Genomic DNA, 13,573 nt, shown 5'->3' with positions numbered 1-13,573 from the left:
AATGATGTTTAAGGACTTTAAAAGTCGGCTTGACAGAAGTTGCTTAGCAACGGGCACGGTAAAAATCAAGATGGCTGCCGTATATTTCTAAGAAACAAGTGTGAGAGTTTTAAATCAAAAAGCAATGGATTTAAACAATTCTAACTGTCAAAAATTGGCAGAAATGTGCACAACAGGACTAAAATTTGATAGCTGCTACTTATTTTATATGAATTCTTAAATAATGACATTAACTTTAAGAGACAAATGTCCATCTTCAAACCGGAAGTAGGAACATTTTGACAATAACAATGGAGTAAAAATCGTGAGTATGAAGGAAAACTAATTCTAGCCTAAGCATGTGATATTAGTGGCTGGTCTGTACCATATAAAAAATTGGTCAGCACTATTAATTATATGACCAGGCTAGGAAAAGCAACATGAATGAATGAACAATGAAAACAATTATGCTGTTGACAAGGAAATTCAGGTAACTAGTTTCAATGTAAATTTTGATTAACACTTAAATAATGAACTATGCACTGGGTTGTTACATTACCCCCCTGTCTTTTATGGCAAACTCCCGTTGCCATATAAATAGCATATTGGCAATTTAATGACAATGTTATATGCAAAGTCCCTATACCGTCTGGTTTACAGAGAGTCTACTGTAGTAATAGACAAAGAATAACAGTCATATATAAACATGTAGAACACTTTCGGTTGAACACATAAAAACAAACAAAATGAACACTTTATTTGAGCAATATGCCAAATGTCCCAAAAGGATTTCAACAAATTGATTATGGCAACTATGTTGGCATGGTTTACCAATAAACATATATGTTCATTTTTTAACATGTTTTGCTTCCTTTTCAGCAGAGCCATCTTCATTGCCTCGTTTGGATTCGCCTTGCTTTCGCACTGTAGTCTCCAAGTTCTTTATTGCTCGGCTGTTCCATTCAACAGCAGACACAAGTTTCCCAATAGAGCTTTCAAGAGTCCTTTCTATTTGGAATAGCGCTGTTGCAAGAACACTATCTTCACGGCGTGGTTCTGCCTCTGTCTGAGTACTTGCTGTCTTCACAGGTAGGCGCCTTGGCTCATCCAATAGTGGGGTGCTCAGCCTGGAAATGGACACTGGGACAGCAGGAGCAGGAGTCGTGAATGATGGCAGACATCCTACCATTGAAGATGAAACTGGCGTTGGCACATAATTGGGAAACCCCATTCCCAACACAGATGTGGTATTCGCAGACACTGGTGTAGGCTGATAGGCTGGAAATGTGGGCATTTGGCAGGGGGATGATGAGGCTGGATATGGCGTAGGGAATAGCTCTTGTAGCATTTCAAACTGTTCCACGTCGTCTTGCTCCGCGGTGACCGCTGTACTCGTTTCACACCTATTGTATTCGGGTCTTGTAGGGGTGTAAGGTAGGTTGGCAGCAAGAGGCGATGGAACCACAGCTTCTCCAGACACATTGGAACCACGATTCAGTAGGCTGGCAAGAAGCTACGGTGTCATTTTAACACTGACCAGATCACCGGAATCACTGCAGCCTTGCTGAGTCACCTCATAGTCCACACCCTCTTTCACAACCCTAGGGTGAGGGTTTTCTATCAGGAACCTGCTTTGATCACCACCTCCTTGCATTGCTGACATAAGCGCGTGTCTTCTATAGTCTGTGACATGCTTTACCAAAGCCTCTCTAGTGGAACACCGAAACAAGCACATTGAACAGTAAAATGGTGCTTCACTAAGTGCAAAATGGTGCTTCTGCACATGGTCAACCATTCTGTATCTCTCATTTATATATGTTGTCATATTCTTCTTGCAATGTATACATGAGAAGAGAGGTCTCTTTCTTGCTTTCTGTCCGTACTCCATGACCTGAAAATAGGCAAATTTCGCTATGTTCACCGGATTGCTGCTGCATGAATCAGTTGTTATTCATCAGCAAATCAGTCAATATATTATAACATTGGTTTAGGTGTGTTCCTTGCTGGCTGTCCCTATCTTGTAATTAAAGTATTTTAATTGCTATTATTCCTATTATTATAGTGTTTGCATATATAACCCCCATGTCCTAAAAACATTTTTGTTTCAACGCATCCGTCCACAATGCACATACACACATTAACTCGCACAATTTTGGTCAGACACTGCACCTAACTATGCACTAAATTTCTTCAAATGCTTTTGAACAGCTGTGATCCACTTTGGAACTATATTTCCATAATAGGGCTTCAACTTGTTATGGTGGAACAACTTCTTCAAGCCTGATTTATCTAACTGGACAGTGAAATTAACTTCTGAAATCTTCTCTGTGATAAGGAAAGGACCATCATAGGTTTTCTCTAATTTTGGACACACTCCAACTTTTCTATTTTCATGAAGTAACCAAATTAAATCTCCAACATCATAATGGTGGAATGCAAGACGTGTATCATATATTTCTTTGCTTCTTTTGGTAGCACTGTCTAGGTGTTTTCGGGCTATTGCATGGGCCTTGTGCATGTGTTCTTGCATTTCAGTAATTGTTTCACAAGCTGTTTTAGGCCTAGCATTCGATACGTTGGCATGACCGTATATCACATCAGCTGGAAGTCTTATTTCCCGCCCCATAGTCAGCATATTTGGTGTGACTCCAGTTGACTGGTTTGGTGTGGCTCTGTATGCTCCAGCAAGGCATCCTAAGAATAAATCCCAGTCATCGCCTTCGTCAACCAGGTAGGCCTTGACCATCTTCATTAGTGTCCGGTTAAAACGCTCTACTTGCCCATTACCTCTTGGGTTGCGAGGACTGGATCGTGTTTTCTTAATGGCAAGGAGATTGCAAAGTTCTGCAAAAATTCTGCTTTCAAAAGCTGAGCCTTGGTCACTGTGAATAACTAAAGGTGTTCCCCATCGGTTGATCACTTCATTGAGGATCTTGTTTGCACATTCATCAGCTGTTTGACTTGGGACGGCAATTACCTCCACATATTTGGTGAAGTGGTCAGTCAGCACTAGTACATACTTATTGCCCCTTTTGGTCCTTGGTAAAGGGCCCAGAAAATCAACTGCTAGTATGTCCCATGGTGCGCCTGCTTTGATGTGACCCATTGGTGCTCTTGGCGTCTTTTGTGGCTTCTTATCTGATTCACAAATGTCACACCCTTTGATGTACAATGCAATGTCTGCCTTAATTTCAAACCAGTAGAAGCTTTGGGTGATACGATTGTATGTCCTCTTAACGCCCATGTGTCCAGCAGTGACACTGTCATGTGCGTCTCGAATCACTTCTTTTCGCAGTACTCTTGGTACAATTAACTGCAGATGTGCATCTTGTTGATCAGCTTTCTTGAAGGAGCGGTAGAGGGAACCATTGACTAGCTTTAAATTGTCCCACAGTACCAAATAGTGGCGAGTCTCACGGCTACACTCATTTGCTTCATGCACTTTTGGTTTTACCCCTTCAAGCATGGATCTGCGTATGAGGCTGATGTCTGCGTCTGCTTCTTGGAGTTTCGCTATGTCTTCTGGTGCATACTTTCCAGCCCACGACTTGAAGCATACTGATATTGAACCTCCAGCCACAGGTGCTTTCTGTTCCTTTTCTGTTTCAGATCCGATTGCCCGGATTGGACAATTTGTTGTGGTTTCCCCACTATTTTCTTTTGCTTCGCCCAAGGCTGCGTTTTCATTACCTTTTGACAGGTCTGATTCAACCGTTGAGTGTTGACTTGACATCATCAATTCTGCCCTCCTTCTGCATTTGGAGCAGGGTCCACATTTCAATGGTTCATCCATTACAACTTGGTCGCAATGGCAGTCTCGCGGATTGGGACATCGTGATAAACCATCACAATGCGCATGGCTTTTCCCAGGTCTGTAAACCACTCCAAAGTCATAGGGTGCCAAGATTTCCAACCATCGTGATATTTTACCACTCGGTTCACGCATGCTAAAAAGCCATACCAACGCCTGGTGGTCAGTACGAACGACAAAGTGACGCCCTAACAGGTATTGTCTGTAGTATTGTACAAAGTACACAACAGCAAGTAACTCCTGCTCTGTTATACAATAATTTTTCTCAGCTTTGCTCAAACTACGGCTGCCATAGGAAAGCACTTTGTCTCGTCCAGACTGAATTTGGGATAGAACAGCACCTATTCCTGATCCTGAGGCATCAGTGTCCAATGTAAATGGTCCACCATCATTCAGTGGATAACCCATTATCTCCGGACCCATAAGTATCTCTTTGATCTTTGCGAAAGCATCTTCACAGATTGCATTCCATTCAAACTTGGCATCTTTCTTGGTCAGGTCAACCAAGGGTCGTGCTAGCTTTGAGAAATTCTTGATGAAACGCCTGTAGTATGATCCTGTTGCAACAAATTGTTTGACTTGTTTCGCATCTGTGGGTCTTGGCCAGCCAGCTATTTTTGCAACATTTGTCGGGTCTGGAAGAACTCCATCTTTGGTGACTATATGACCAAGAAATATCACTTCAGTTTGAAGCATGTGACATTTGCTTGGTTGTAGTTTCAAGCCGGCTTTGGTGATGCGATACAGGACAAGGTCTACCCTTTGGAGATGCTGCGGGAAGTCGACACCGAACACAATGATATCATCAACATATACTGAGCAGATCTCCCACTGTAACCCTTGTAACACCAGCTCCATGGTCCGTTGGAAAGTACTGCTAGAATTGTTGAGACCAAAAGACATGCGTGTCATTTCAAAGTGGCCAAACTTGCAAACAAATGCGCTCTTCGGGATGTCATCCTCTTTCAATGGTATTTGAAAATACCCACTTGTAAGGTCGAAACTACTGAAAAGGGCTGACCCTGCAACAGAATCAAGACAATCCTGGACCCTTGGGATTGGAAAGCCAATAGGTTTGACAAGCGCATTAACCCGCCTATAGTCCACACATGGTCTCACGGCACCCGATTTCTTCTTGACAAGTACAATAGGTGAGGCCCAAGGAGACGTACTTGGTCTTATGACACCTTTCTGAAGAAGGTCCTCAATGGCTTTCTTTTCTTCACTTGCATAAGCTAATGGTACGCGGCGAGGATGCTGTTTCACAGGTTTAGCATCACCAGTGTCTATGGTGTGTTCCGCTACATTCGTTACCCCAATGTCCCATTCATCCTGGGAAAAGCTTTTGCCATACTTCTTCCGTAGCCCTGCAACAACACGCCTTTCTTTAAGGGTTTTCCCTTCAGTTGACTTTGCATATAGGTCTTTCAAATGTCCTGGTACTTCATTTTCGCTTGCTTCATCAAATGACCTTCCAACGACTGGCCTTGTGTTCACCTGATTTAATTGGATTCTTCTCACACTAACTGGCTCATTTTCATTTGGATTATTCTCTGTTGTCGCCAATACACTCACTACTCTTTCAATTCTTTCTGCAACACCAATTTCTGCATCCCTTCTTAGATCCACATCTTGTGAAAATGGGTTCATTAACCTCACCTTGCATGTTGGTGAACGGTTAATGTCAACCATAGTTGCGGCCATGATTAATGGGTATCCCTCTTTGAATGCTTGGTTTGGTTCAATTAAGAAGTCACCCGATAGATCATCATCCCATTCTATTCTATTTACAATCACATCAACAAGGGCTTCAGAATTTCCTGGAATGTTTATATCTTCTGCTACTGTGACCCTTCTAGCTTCACTACATTTAGCTTTGCTGATACATGGTATTTCATACCCTTATAACATGATAATTTCTCTACTTAGTAAAATGTCTGCTGGTTTGCCACTCTTGTTCACCAAAACATCGTATCCAAGAAGAGCATCATCTTCTATTTCAGCAACAATAATCTCCTGAAGTTTCTCCATCTTACCAAGCCTAAGTTTGAACATGCCTTTTCCCATTTCCGCAATGGGAGCTCCACAGGCCCCTTTCAAACTTGCCCCCTTGCTAAGACTGGGTCGACTTCCCTCTGGTAATCTTTGGTATACCCTTGTTGAGATAATTGTTCTAGAAGCTCCTGTATCCAAGGTAAATATGATTGGCTTCTCATTCACAAAGCCTTTCACATACAGCCCATCTCCGAGGTCACATAGTCCTCTATCGATGTCGACCTCATCTGGCGCTCTTCTCATGTTAAGGTTTACTTCTAATTGGCCTTTATCTTCTTGACTTTCTACTCGGACCTCCCTTTGGCCGCAAGAGCTGGTCCCCTGGCGTTTAAAGGTGAGCTGTTTGTCGGATCTACTATTGGACTGTTGGTGTCTCTTGTTCTGTTCTGTTTTGTTGGACATTCCCTTGCAAAATGTCCCTTTTCATGGCAGCTATAACATTCTGCATCTTTTCTTTTTATAATGGTTCTTGGCTTCATTCTCAGTGCTTCAAGTTGCTCTATTCTTGCTTTCAAATCTTCTATAATTTTAGATTCTGCTTCTTTCTCCTCCTTTGATTTAAAAGGACGCGTTTTGTAACCGACATCATGGGAAGACCTTCTTATGGTTTCTTCTAAACTTGTGTCTTGCATGCATTCGCCATCATCACTTACTCTTCTGTCTCCAGACCTATTTCTTCTAGAGTCCTTATGCATATTTCTGATTTGTAACAAGTTTACAGCAAAGTAGACTGCTTCTTCAATTGTTCTTGGTTCTTTATTGAACTCCACTTCGAACCTAATGTCTTCATCATAGATACCATCGAGAAAGCGCCGAACTAGATCTTCGTCTCTTGTTCGCCTGTCTCGTCCACTATGTGCCTTGTCATACAGTCTTTTTAGATCTGCTGCAAATTCCTCTAATGTTTCACCAGAACGCTGGCTTCTACGGCTAAATTTTGCTGCGAATGTCCTTGGGGTCTCAATGACTCTAAAGCGACTGTCAATTTCCTTCAAAAGTTCATGGTAGTGATTCAACACATGGGGGGAGAGTTGTAAAAAGACAAACTGTGCAGCAGCACCTTCAAGTCGAGGTAACAGTTGGTTTAGCCGTTCTTCTTCATTCCAGCCATATCTATTTGCTATGGCTTCAAACTGTGCTTGCCATGTTTCCCAGCCCTCTTTACCGGTGAATGGTGGCATCCTGATATGCGGTGTTCTTGTTTGACGTAAGCTGGACTCTGTGTAATGTGGCGTTATTTGTCCCCTTTGGTTTTGCGCTATTGACTGCTGGCCTTCATGTACTGGACCTCTGTATCGGTTTCCAGAATTCACCTCATTTTGTTGGTTCCAGAGGTTGTTCACACTGTACTGATTTTCAGGGTTATTGACACTGTTATACTGGTATCTTCTATTGTGAATCTCTCTCGAGTTCACTATATTGGGTTGTCGTTCACTACAGTCTTGTTCACATGGGGTGCTACCATAGTAGTTGAAGACCTGCTGTGATTCTTGTTGAGGCCCATTGTTGTGATCTGTTACATTACGTGAATAACAATGATTCACATCTTCAGCAGGATTGCACCGTCTAGATCGATTATCGTTAAAGTTGTCATGACCCCTTATTTCTGGCCCTTTTGACTCCTTTAAACCCTGAATATCTTTGGCCATAATTTTAACCATGTCCATCAGGCAAGCTATTTGCTGGTTAACGTTACTATTGGGTTGCTGTTCTATTTGTTTATCTCTCTCTTGTGTTCCAATGTCATTTTCAGGTCTGGGCTGAACAGAATCATTGTCGCTGTCTTCGTAGTCTTCGTTTGTTCTTTGCCGAATGAACACTTCGCTGTCGCTATCACTTGGATTTGGCTCAGACATTTTGTTACACTATTAAGTTGAATCGCTAACTTATAGATCTAGATTTCTCGCTCAGTCAAGCACACTCACTTAAACAGTCACACTTAAAAGTTCCCATTTTAAATACAGTCATTGGTAGCGTATAATTTCATCATAAAATAAATTAATGTCATGTATTTACTTATTTGATTTGTGATACAGAACAATTAATTTTATAATTTTATTTAATTACAAAAACTTATTTCGCGTTTGGTTCAAATCACTGGATTAGTTATAATTTTAATACTAATCCCACCGCTGCCACCAAATGTTGTGCCCTGGTTCAGGTGCAAGTCTTATATTAGGTATGCGCATGTCTTATATCAGGTATAATTAGTAGCTCGCTTTCAATATAATGGTTATTTTTGTCCATAAAAATAAGTCAACCCAGACTTAAGTTATTCAATTTAATATATTGTCCAGCAAGGAACTTAAAAGAGTTACACATATGATGAAATATATTCTTTATTATTTACTGTAAAGTAGTACTGAGCATATTTACTTACAATATGTTAAAATATTAAACTTGGCACCAGAGTTATTAACAAAAATTCAGGATGGAGTTGTACTATCGATGGAATGGAATTTTTGGCACAGAAAATCTTAGGTATTTATACTTTTCCAGTAACACACTGTGCCCTGTGTCATGCACATGACGCAGTGTGCCATACACATGACACAGTGTGTCTGCAACAACAAAAATTGTGCCTGACACAGTATTCTTTGTGCCTTCTTAACAGGTGCTCAAATAGAATGTTCATAAGTATGGACTATTTGTAATGTAAAAACAACTTTAAAATATGCAAAAACATATAACAACATAATAATACCTCAAAGGAACGTTTTCTGCCATGAATTGGATTCATTTCAGCACTTTAACAAATTATTAAACACAAAATGATGTTTAAGGACTTTAAAAGTCGGCTTGACAGAAGTTGCTTAGCAACGGGCACGGTAAAAATCAAGATGGCTGCCGTATATTTCTAAGAAACAAGTGTGAGAGTTTTAAATCAAAAAGCAATGGATTTAAACAATTCTAACTGTCAAAAATTGGCAGAAATGTGCACAACAGGACTAAAATTTGATAGCTGCGACTTATTTTATATGAATTCTTAAATAATGACATTAACTTTAAGAGACAAATGTCCATCTTCAAACCGGAAGTAGGAACATTTTGACAATAACAATGGAGTAAAAATCGTGAGTATGAAGGAAAACTAATTCTAGCCTAAGCATGTGATATTAGTGGCTGGTCTGTAACATATAAAATTGGTCAGCACTATTAATTATATGACCAGGCTAGGAAAAGCAACATGAATGAATGAACAATGAAAACAATTATGCTGTTGACAAGGAAATTCAGTTAACTAGTTTCAATGTAAATTTTGATTAACACTTAAATAATGAACTATGCACTGGGTTGTTACATTATTTTAAAATATCGTTGTTTGAGTTTGCGTTAACAAGACATTCCAGGAAAAGAAAATGAAAAAAACAACAACAAATATTCCCGATCATTCTCGGAAATAGACGAAGTAACCGGATATGGTATTTCCCTGCGCAAATCGAGGGCAAAAAGTTATATGTGAGACAAAGTACACAATCTGTACACCGTTCTTTATCAGGGTAAGTGGATTTTCTTTTGTATACAAATTTTCCTGATCTGTTAATTATGTAACAAAAATCTATTTTAGGCTATTGAATGTGATTTATGTGACACCAACAATAACAATTTTTTTGCGTACATGTTGTTGTTGTTGTTGTTGTATATCTTCACCTCCTATGTAGAAACCTCTACCAGATCTGTAGAGTTGAGCAAAAGGTTATCGTTCCCACCACCAGTATCGTGTAGTTCTCCGCCGTCTATGTACACTGTAGTATATACACAAATACTGTCTTTTCTTACAATCTCTGAGTTTCTGCACTGAACCGCTAGGGTCAATCCCTATAAATTCGGAGAAAGGGAGAAATTCGGACAATGCTTCTTCCCAAGAACACTTAATCTAGCCCCAGGCCTTCAGCACCTACAGTGCTTTGATTTTCACAGCTCTTGCTGGTCGTATACGAAAAGAAACAATTTGTAGTAAATAGCGTTAAATTGCCATAATCTATTCAGTTGTTTAAGCAAGTATATACGTTCTTATGAAAGCTTTATAAACGTATATAAGCCTGTGGGTGTATTCAGATTATTTATATGGACTAATTAACCTCATAATAAAAAATACTATAGAAGTTTAACATGGTAAAATATCTACGACATGCATCTGCATGTTCAACTCTGTCTTAAATAAGTGAATGTTCAACTCTGTCTTAAATAAGCATCAAGTTAAGTTTGATATGTGCGTCTGAACAGGTTTACATTGAACTAAATTTACAGCGGAATAATTCTTGGTTAAGTGTATTATTGTATCTGCTTTCGTATGTTTAGTGAATAAACATATAAAGCTAAATTGGGGACATGTTCATTAGAAATATGCTACGTTATGACATTGTTTCTTTCAAATAATTGAATGTCACAAATTTAATTGATTTTACGTTTTAATACATTGCATATTTTGAAAAAAAAAGCGTCTCGCTATGAAAATGTTCGGGAACCATATTGTCAATAATACTTATATGTAATTATCAACACAAGAGTATTTTTAGTGGAAAGTAAATTGTATGTTTTCATCTTTAAGTTCGAACATAGAGATGTTCTTGAATTGCCTTGAGGAGGAGGCGAAAGAATATTAGGTATCTGTAGATTTTATTACAGTTCACTCTATAGTGTTAAGATACATCAGTTGTTATACCCGCATCTAGCTAGTGATGAACTTAAACAAACAAACTGAAAAAAAAAATGAATTCATCCTTCATTACATATCAAACCTTCGAGTAAGGCGTGTTGTAATCTGATTATGTAGTTAGTGTAAGTGAATTTGAAAGGAATCTAAGAAACCGTTCCCATGGCGCTCAAAATCCAAGTATATTGCTGATTCATGTATAATACAATGAAATAAATGAAATGTACTGGAATGCGTTCAATTACGCGCAACATGTCAAATTTTATCTGAAACTTCATTATGAAACCAAGACTTCGAGGCACAGTGGGAGTAAATGCTACGCTCAAAGCAGTCTTTTTTAAATGCCAATAATTTAGATATTAGATATACGATATAGTTTAAGTTTAGCCCAGTTTTGTATTTATTTGCTAGTGCTTGTAGTCAGTGTGCCAGCTAACATATATCAGACTTGTACAACATAAATTTATACTAAATTATCCTTTTTTTTACACAATTGGCATTTTACTATTTGCAAGGTGAAACCAGCATTAGTTTTTTATTATTAATGAATAGTTCTTTATTATATACAAGCATATTATAAAGTCAGTAACAATAAATAGTGAAGAATTAGGTTTCTTACTGTAGTAGCATGAACCAATGATTAGTTTGCAAACATAAATAATTGATGCAAAATGCTTGCACAAATATTATTTAAGGTTTAAGAATGCATTTTCTTTTCGTTTAAATGGATTTGTTTATAAATTATATTTTTATGAATCATTTGGCAACAAGGGTATACGAACTTTAAAATAATGTTATTAATTATCTAACCAAACACTGGTACCATGAGTAGCATGAACCCATGCCTTTTTAAACACGCGTTATGGATGTCAAATGAGTGACGAAATAATATTTAGGGTTTGAGACAGCATTGTATTTTATCTATGCCAATTAGAATAAATCTGGTGGTAACAAGGCAGAAAACCGTCTTTTTTCCGCTTTTTTAAAACTCAAATTCAAAAGAAATCTTAATAACTGAAAATAGTTTAAGATGTTTAACGAAAATACCGATTCGCCCCGTTCATGAAATGGGGCTGCAAGATCCTGTTACCACTGCACCAAGTAATAAACATTAAATGTTATCAAATTTGTTGAAATGTCAATTTTTTATTTAATGTATACTTTGTTTTCTTTCACTGCAATACTTGCACCATCTGGTTATAAAACAAAAAGTATTTTAGACTTTTGAACATTTACTATATATGACAACTTTTAATTGATCAAGATATCAGTACGTCTCTTGAAGGTGCTTCCAAAAATACATTAATCTCCATGAAAAGAACAAAATACAAGTGAAATAAACTGTAAAACTTTAAACAAAATTGTCATGCGTGATGTACAAGATAGCTCAATAGGATTAAGATACGAAATACATGATTTTCCAGAAAAAATAGTATTGATCGTACTTCTATTTGTTTAAAAAATGCTGTATTATCTCTTTATGCTTATTTAATAACTATCGTTACTGTCAAAACTGCTTACACATTCCTGCTAAAAAACACACAACCAGAGGTTAAAGTGATATTATGGGCATTTTTCACTGTTGAATCGAGCTGAAAAGAATTAACAGGTCAAACGAGTTAGTTAAAAAGTGGTTACTGACCAATTATCTGCAACTCATCTTGCTACCAGTTGTTTATAAAAAATATATATTATATATTCGATATTTTACATGACTCACCCAGTCCTCTCAGCCGAAATTATCCGTAAAACAAAATAGGGTTTATGTGTCGTATGAACGATTCTGCACTAAAACCAAATGAAGATTCACATCGTAAATCGAATCATTTCTGTCGTCAGTTGTCAAAACGAAAGTACGGTTGATATTTAAATGGATTATTTTTCTCTTCCCGGGATATTGTTGATGCTGCATATACAAATATAAGTGTATATGAAGTGAAAACACCAAAAATAAACAACGGTTGCGATAGACACCTATAAACTGCCCATAATATCACTTTCAATAACACTTTTTGTAGTTTTGTTACAATAATATTCACATGACATCTTGCAGAACAATCCTTACGACTTTGTGTATTAAACAAGTGCATTAGTTGGCAATTTTTCCCCCGGCCAGTTTTCCCCGGGGAGAAATTGGCCTTGGCCATTTTTTCCCAGGGGAAAGATTGGCCTAGGCTGTTTTTCCCCCGGGAAAAAATGACACAGGTCAATCTTTCCCCTCCTTGGTCAACTTTCCCCCTCTACTTAATGAATTACTTGCAACGTGACTCTTGGCCATTTTTTCTCCCCTCGGCCGATTTCCCCCCCTACATAAGAATTTATTTTAACATTACTCTTGGCAATTTTTTTCTCTCCTCGACCAATTCCCCCCCCCTACATAACAATTTAATTTAACATGACTCTCGGCTATTGTTAAGCACATACAATATTGCATATTGCAAAATTTAAACTGATACTTCTTTAAGTGGAGCTAGTGACCTTAATACTATGATTCTTCCCTAAGTGCCAAACAGTCTAGTGTATTGTGTCTGGAAGAGTCTCATACTTTTAAAGTTCCCTCCAGTCCAGTGTCCAATTTTCACAAGTATAGAATTGTATATTGCTAAATTCAACGTATTCTTGCTGATATGTTGTTACATGCCCATTGTTTTTTTATTATATTTAATTCCATTTCTTAAGTATTAATTTTATTTTGACAAATTATAATAAAGATACCCTTTTCACATAAGAAAATCAAACACTCAATCAAATACAAATGTTATGACTTAAGTATTATACTGACAAAACTACAAGTATTTACGTTTTTGTTTCCCCTTCCCTACCTACCCAACAAAAAATTAGTGTTTATCATCATACTTATACATATCTTTTTTTACAGGGGGACGGGAGGCGGGTAGTAAAGTTAATAATAGTTTCACTTACCTAATACGTCTGGCTTAATCAATGGGAATAATTCAAAGTTTTATTGCTTCAAATCTTTGTACAAGTAAGAGAGTACAGTCATGCACTCATTTATTATAGGGGCTGTCCAACAGATTTTGGCATGCATTGAAGCTTGTCATTAAATGCTT

At 38.0% G+C, this 13,573-nt stretch overlaps 1 protein-coding gene across 1 annotated transcript; it reads right to left on the bottom strand.

Moving 5' to 3' along the window:
- Positions 1 to 377: 377 nt before the first annotated feature.
- Positions 378 to 9,076, bottom strand: LOC127840065 (uncharacterized). Its single transcript, XM_052368460.1, has 2 exons — positions 8,550 to 9,076; positions 378 to 1,870 (listed from the first exon to the last, which is right to left on the bottom strand). The coding sequence occupies exon 2, from the start codon at positions 1,325 to 1,327 to the stop codon at positions 827 to 829; it is 501 nt and encodes a 166-aa protein (XP_052224420.1). The 5' UTR covers positions 1,328 to 1,870; positions 8,550 to 9,076; the 3' UTR covers positions 378 to 826.
- Positions 9,077 to 13,573: the final 4,497 nt, after the last annotated feature.

This window comes from Dreissena polymorpha, chromosome 1, assembly GCF_020536995.1.
Source record: "Dreissena polymorpha isolate Duluth1 chromosome 1, UMN_Dpol_1.0, whole genome shotgun sequence".
Taxonomy (NCBI): Eukaryota; Metazoa; Mollusca; class Bivalvia; order Myida; family Dreissenidae; genus Dreissena; species Dreissena polymorpha.
Note: the sequence above shows the minus strand (reverse complement) of the source record. Positions and strands in the feature narration are given on the sequence as shown.

What these genes read in the sequence shown, in the direction of transcription:
- LOC127840065 (XM_052368460.1), bottom strand. Translation starts at nt 1,327, where the DNA reads ATGCTACAAGAGCTATTCCCTACGCCATATCCAGCCTCATCATCCCCC.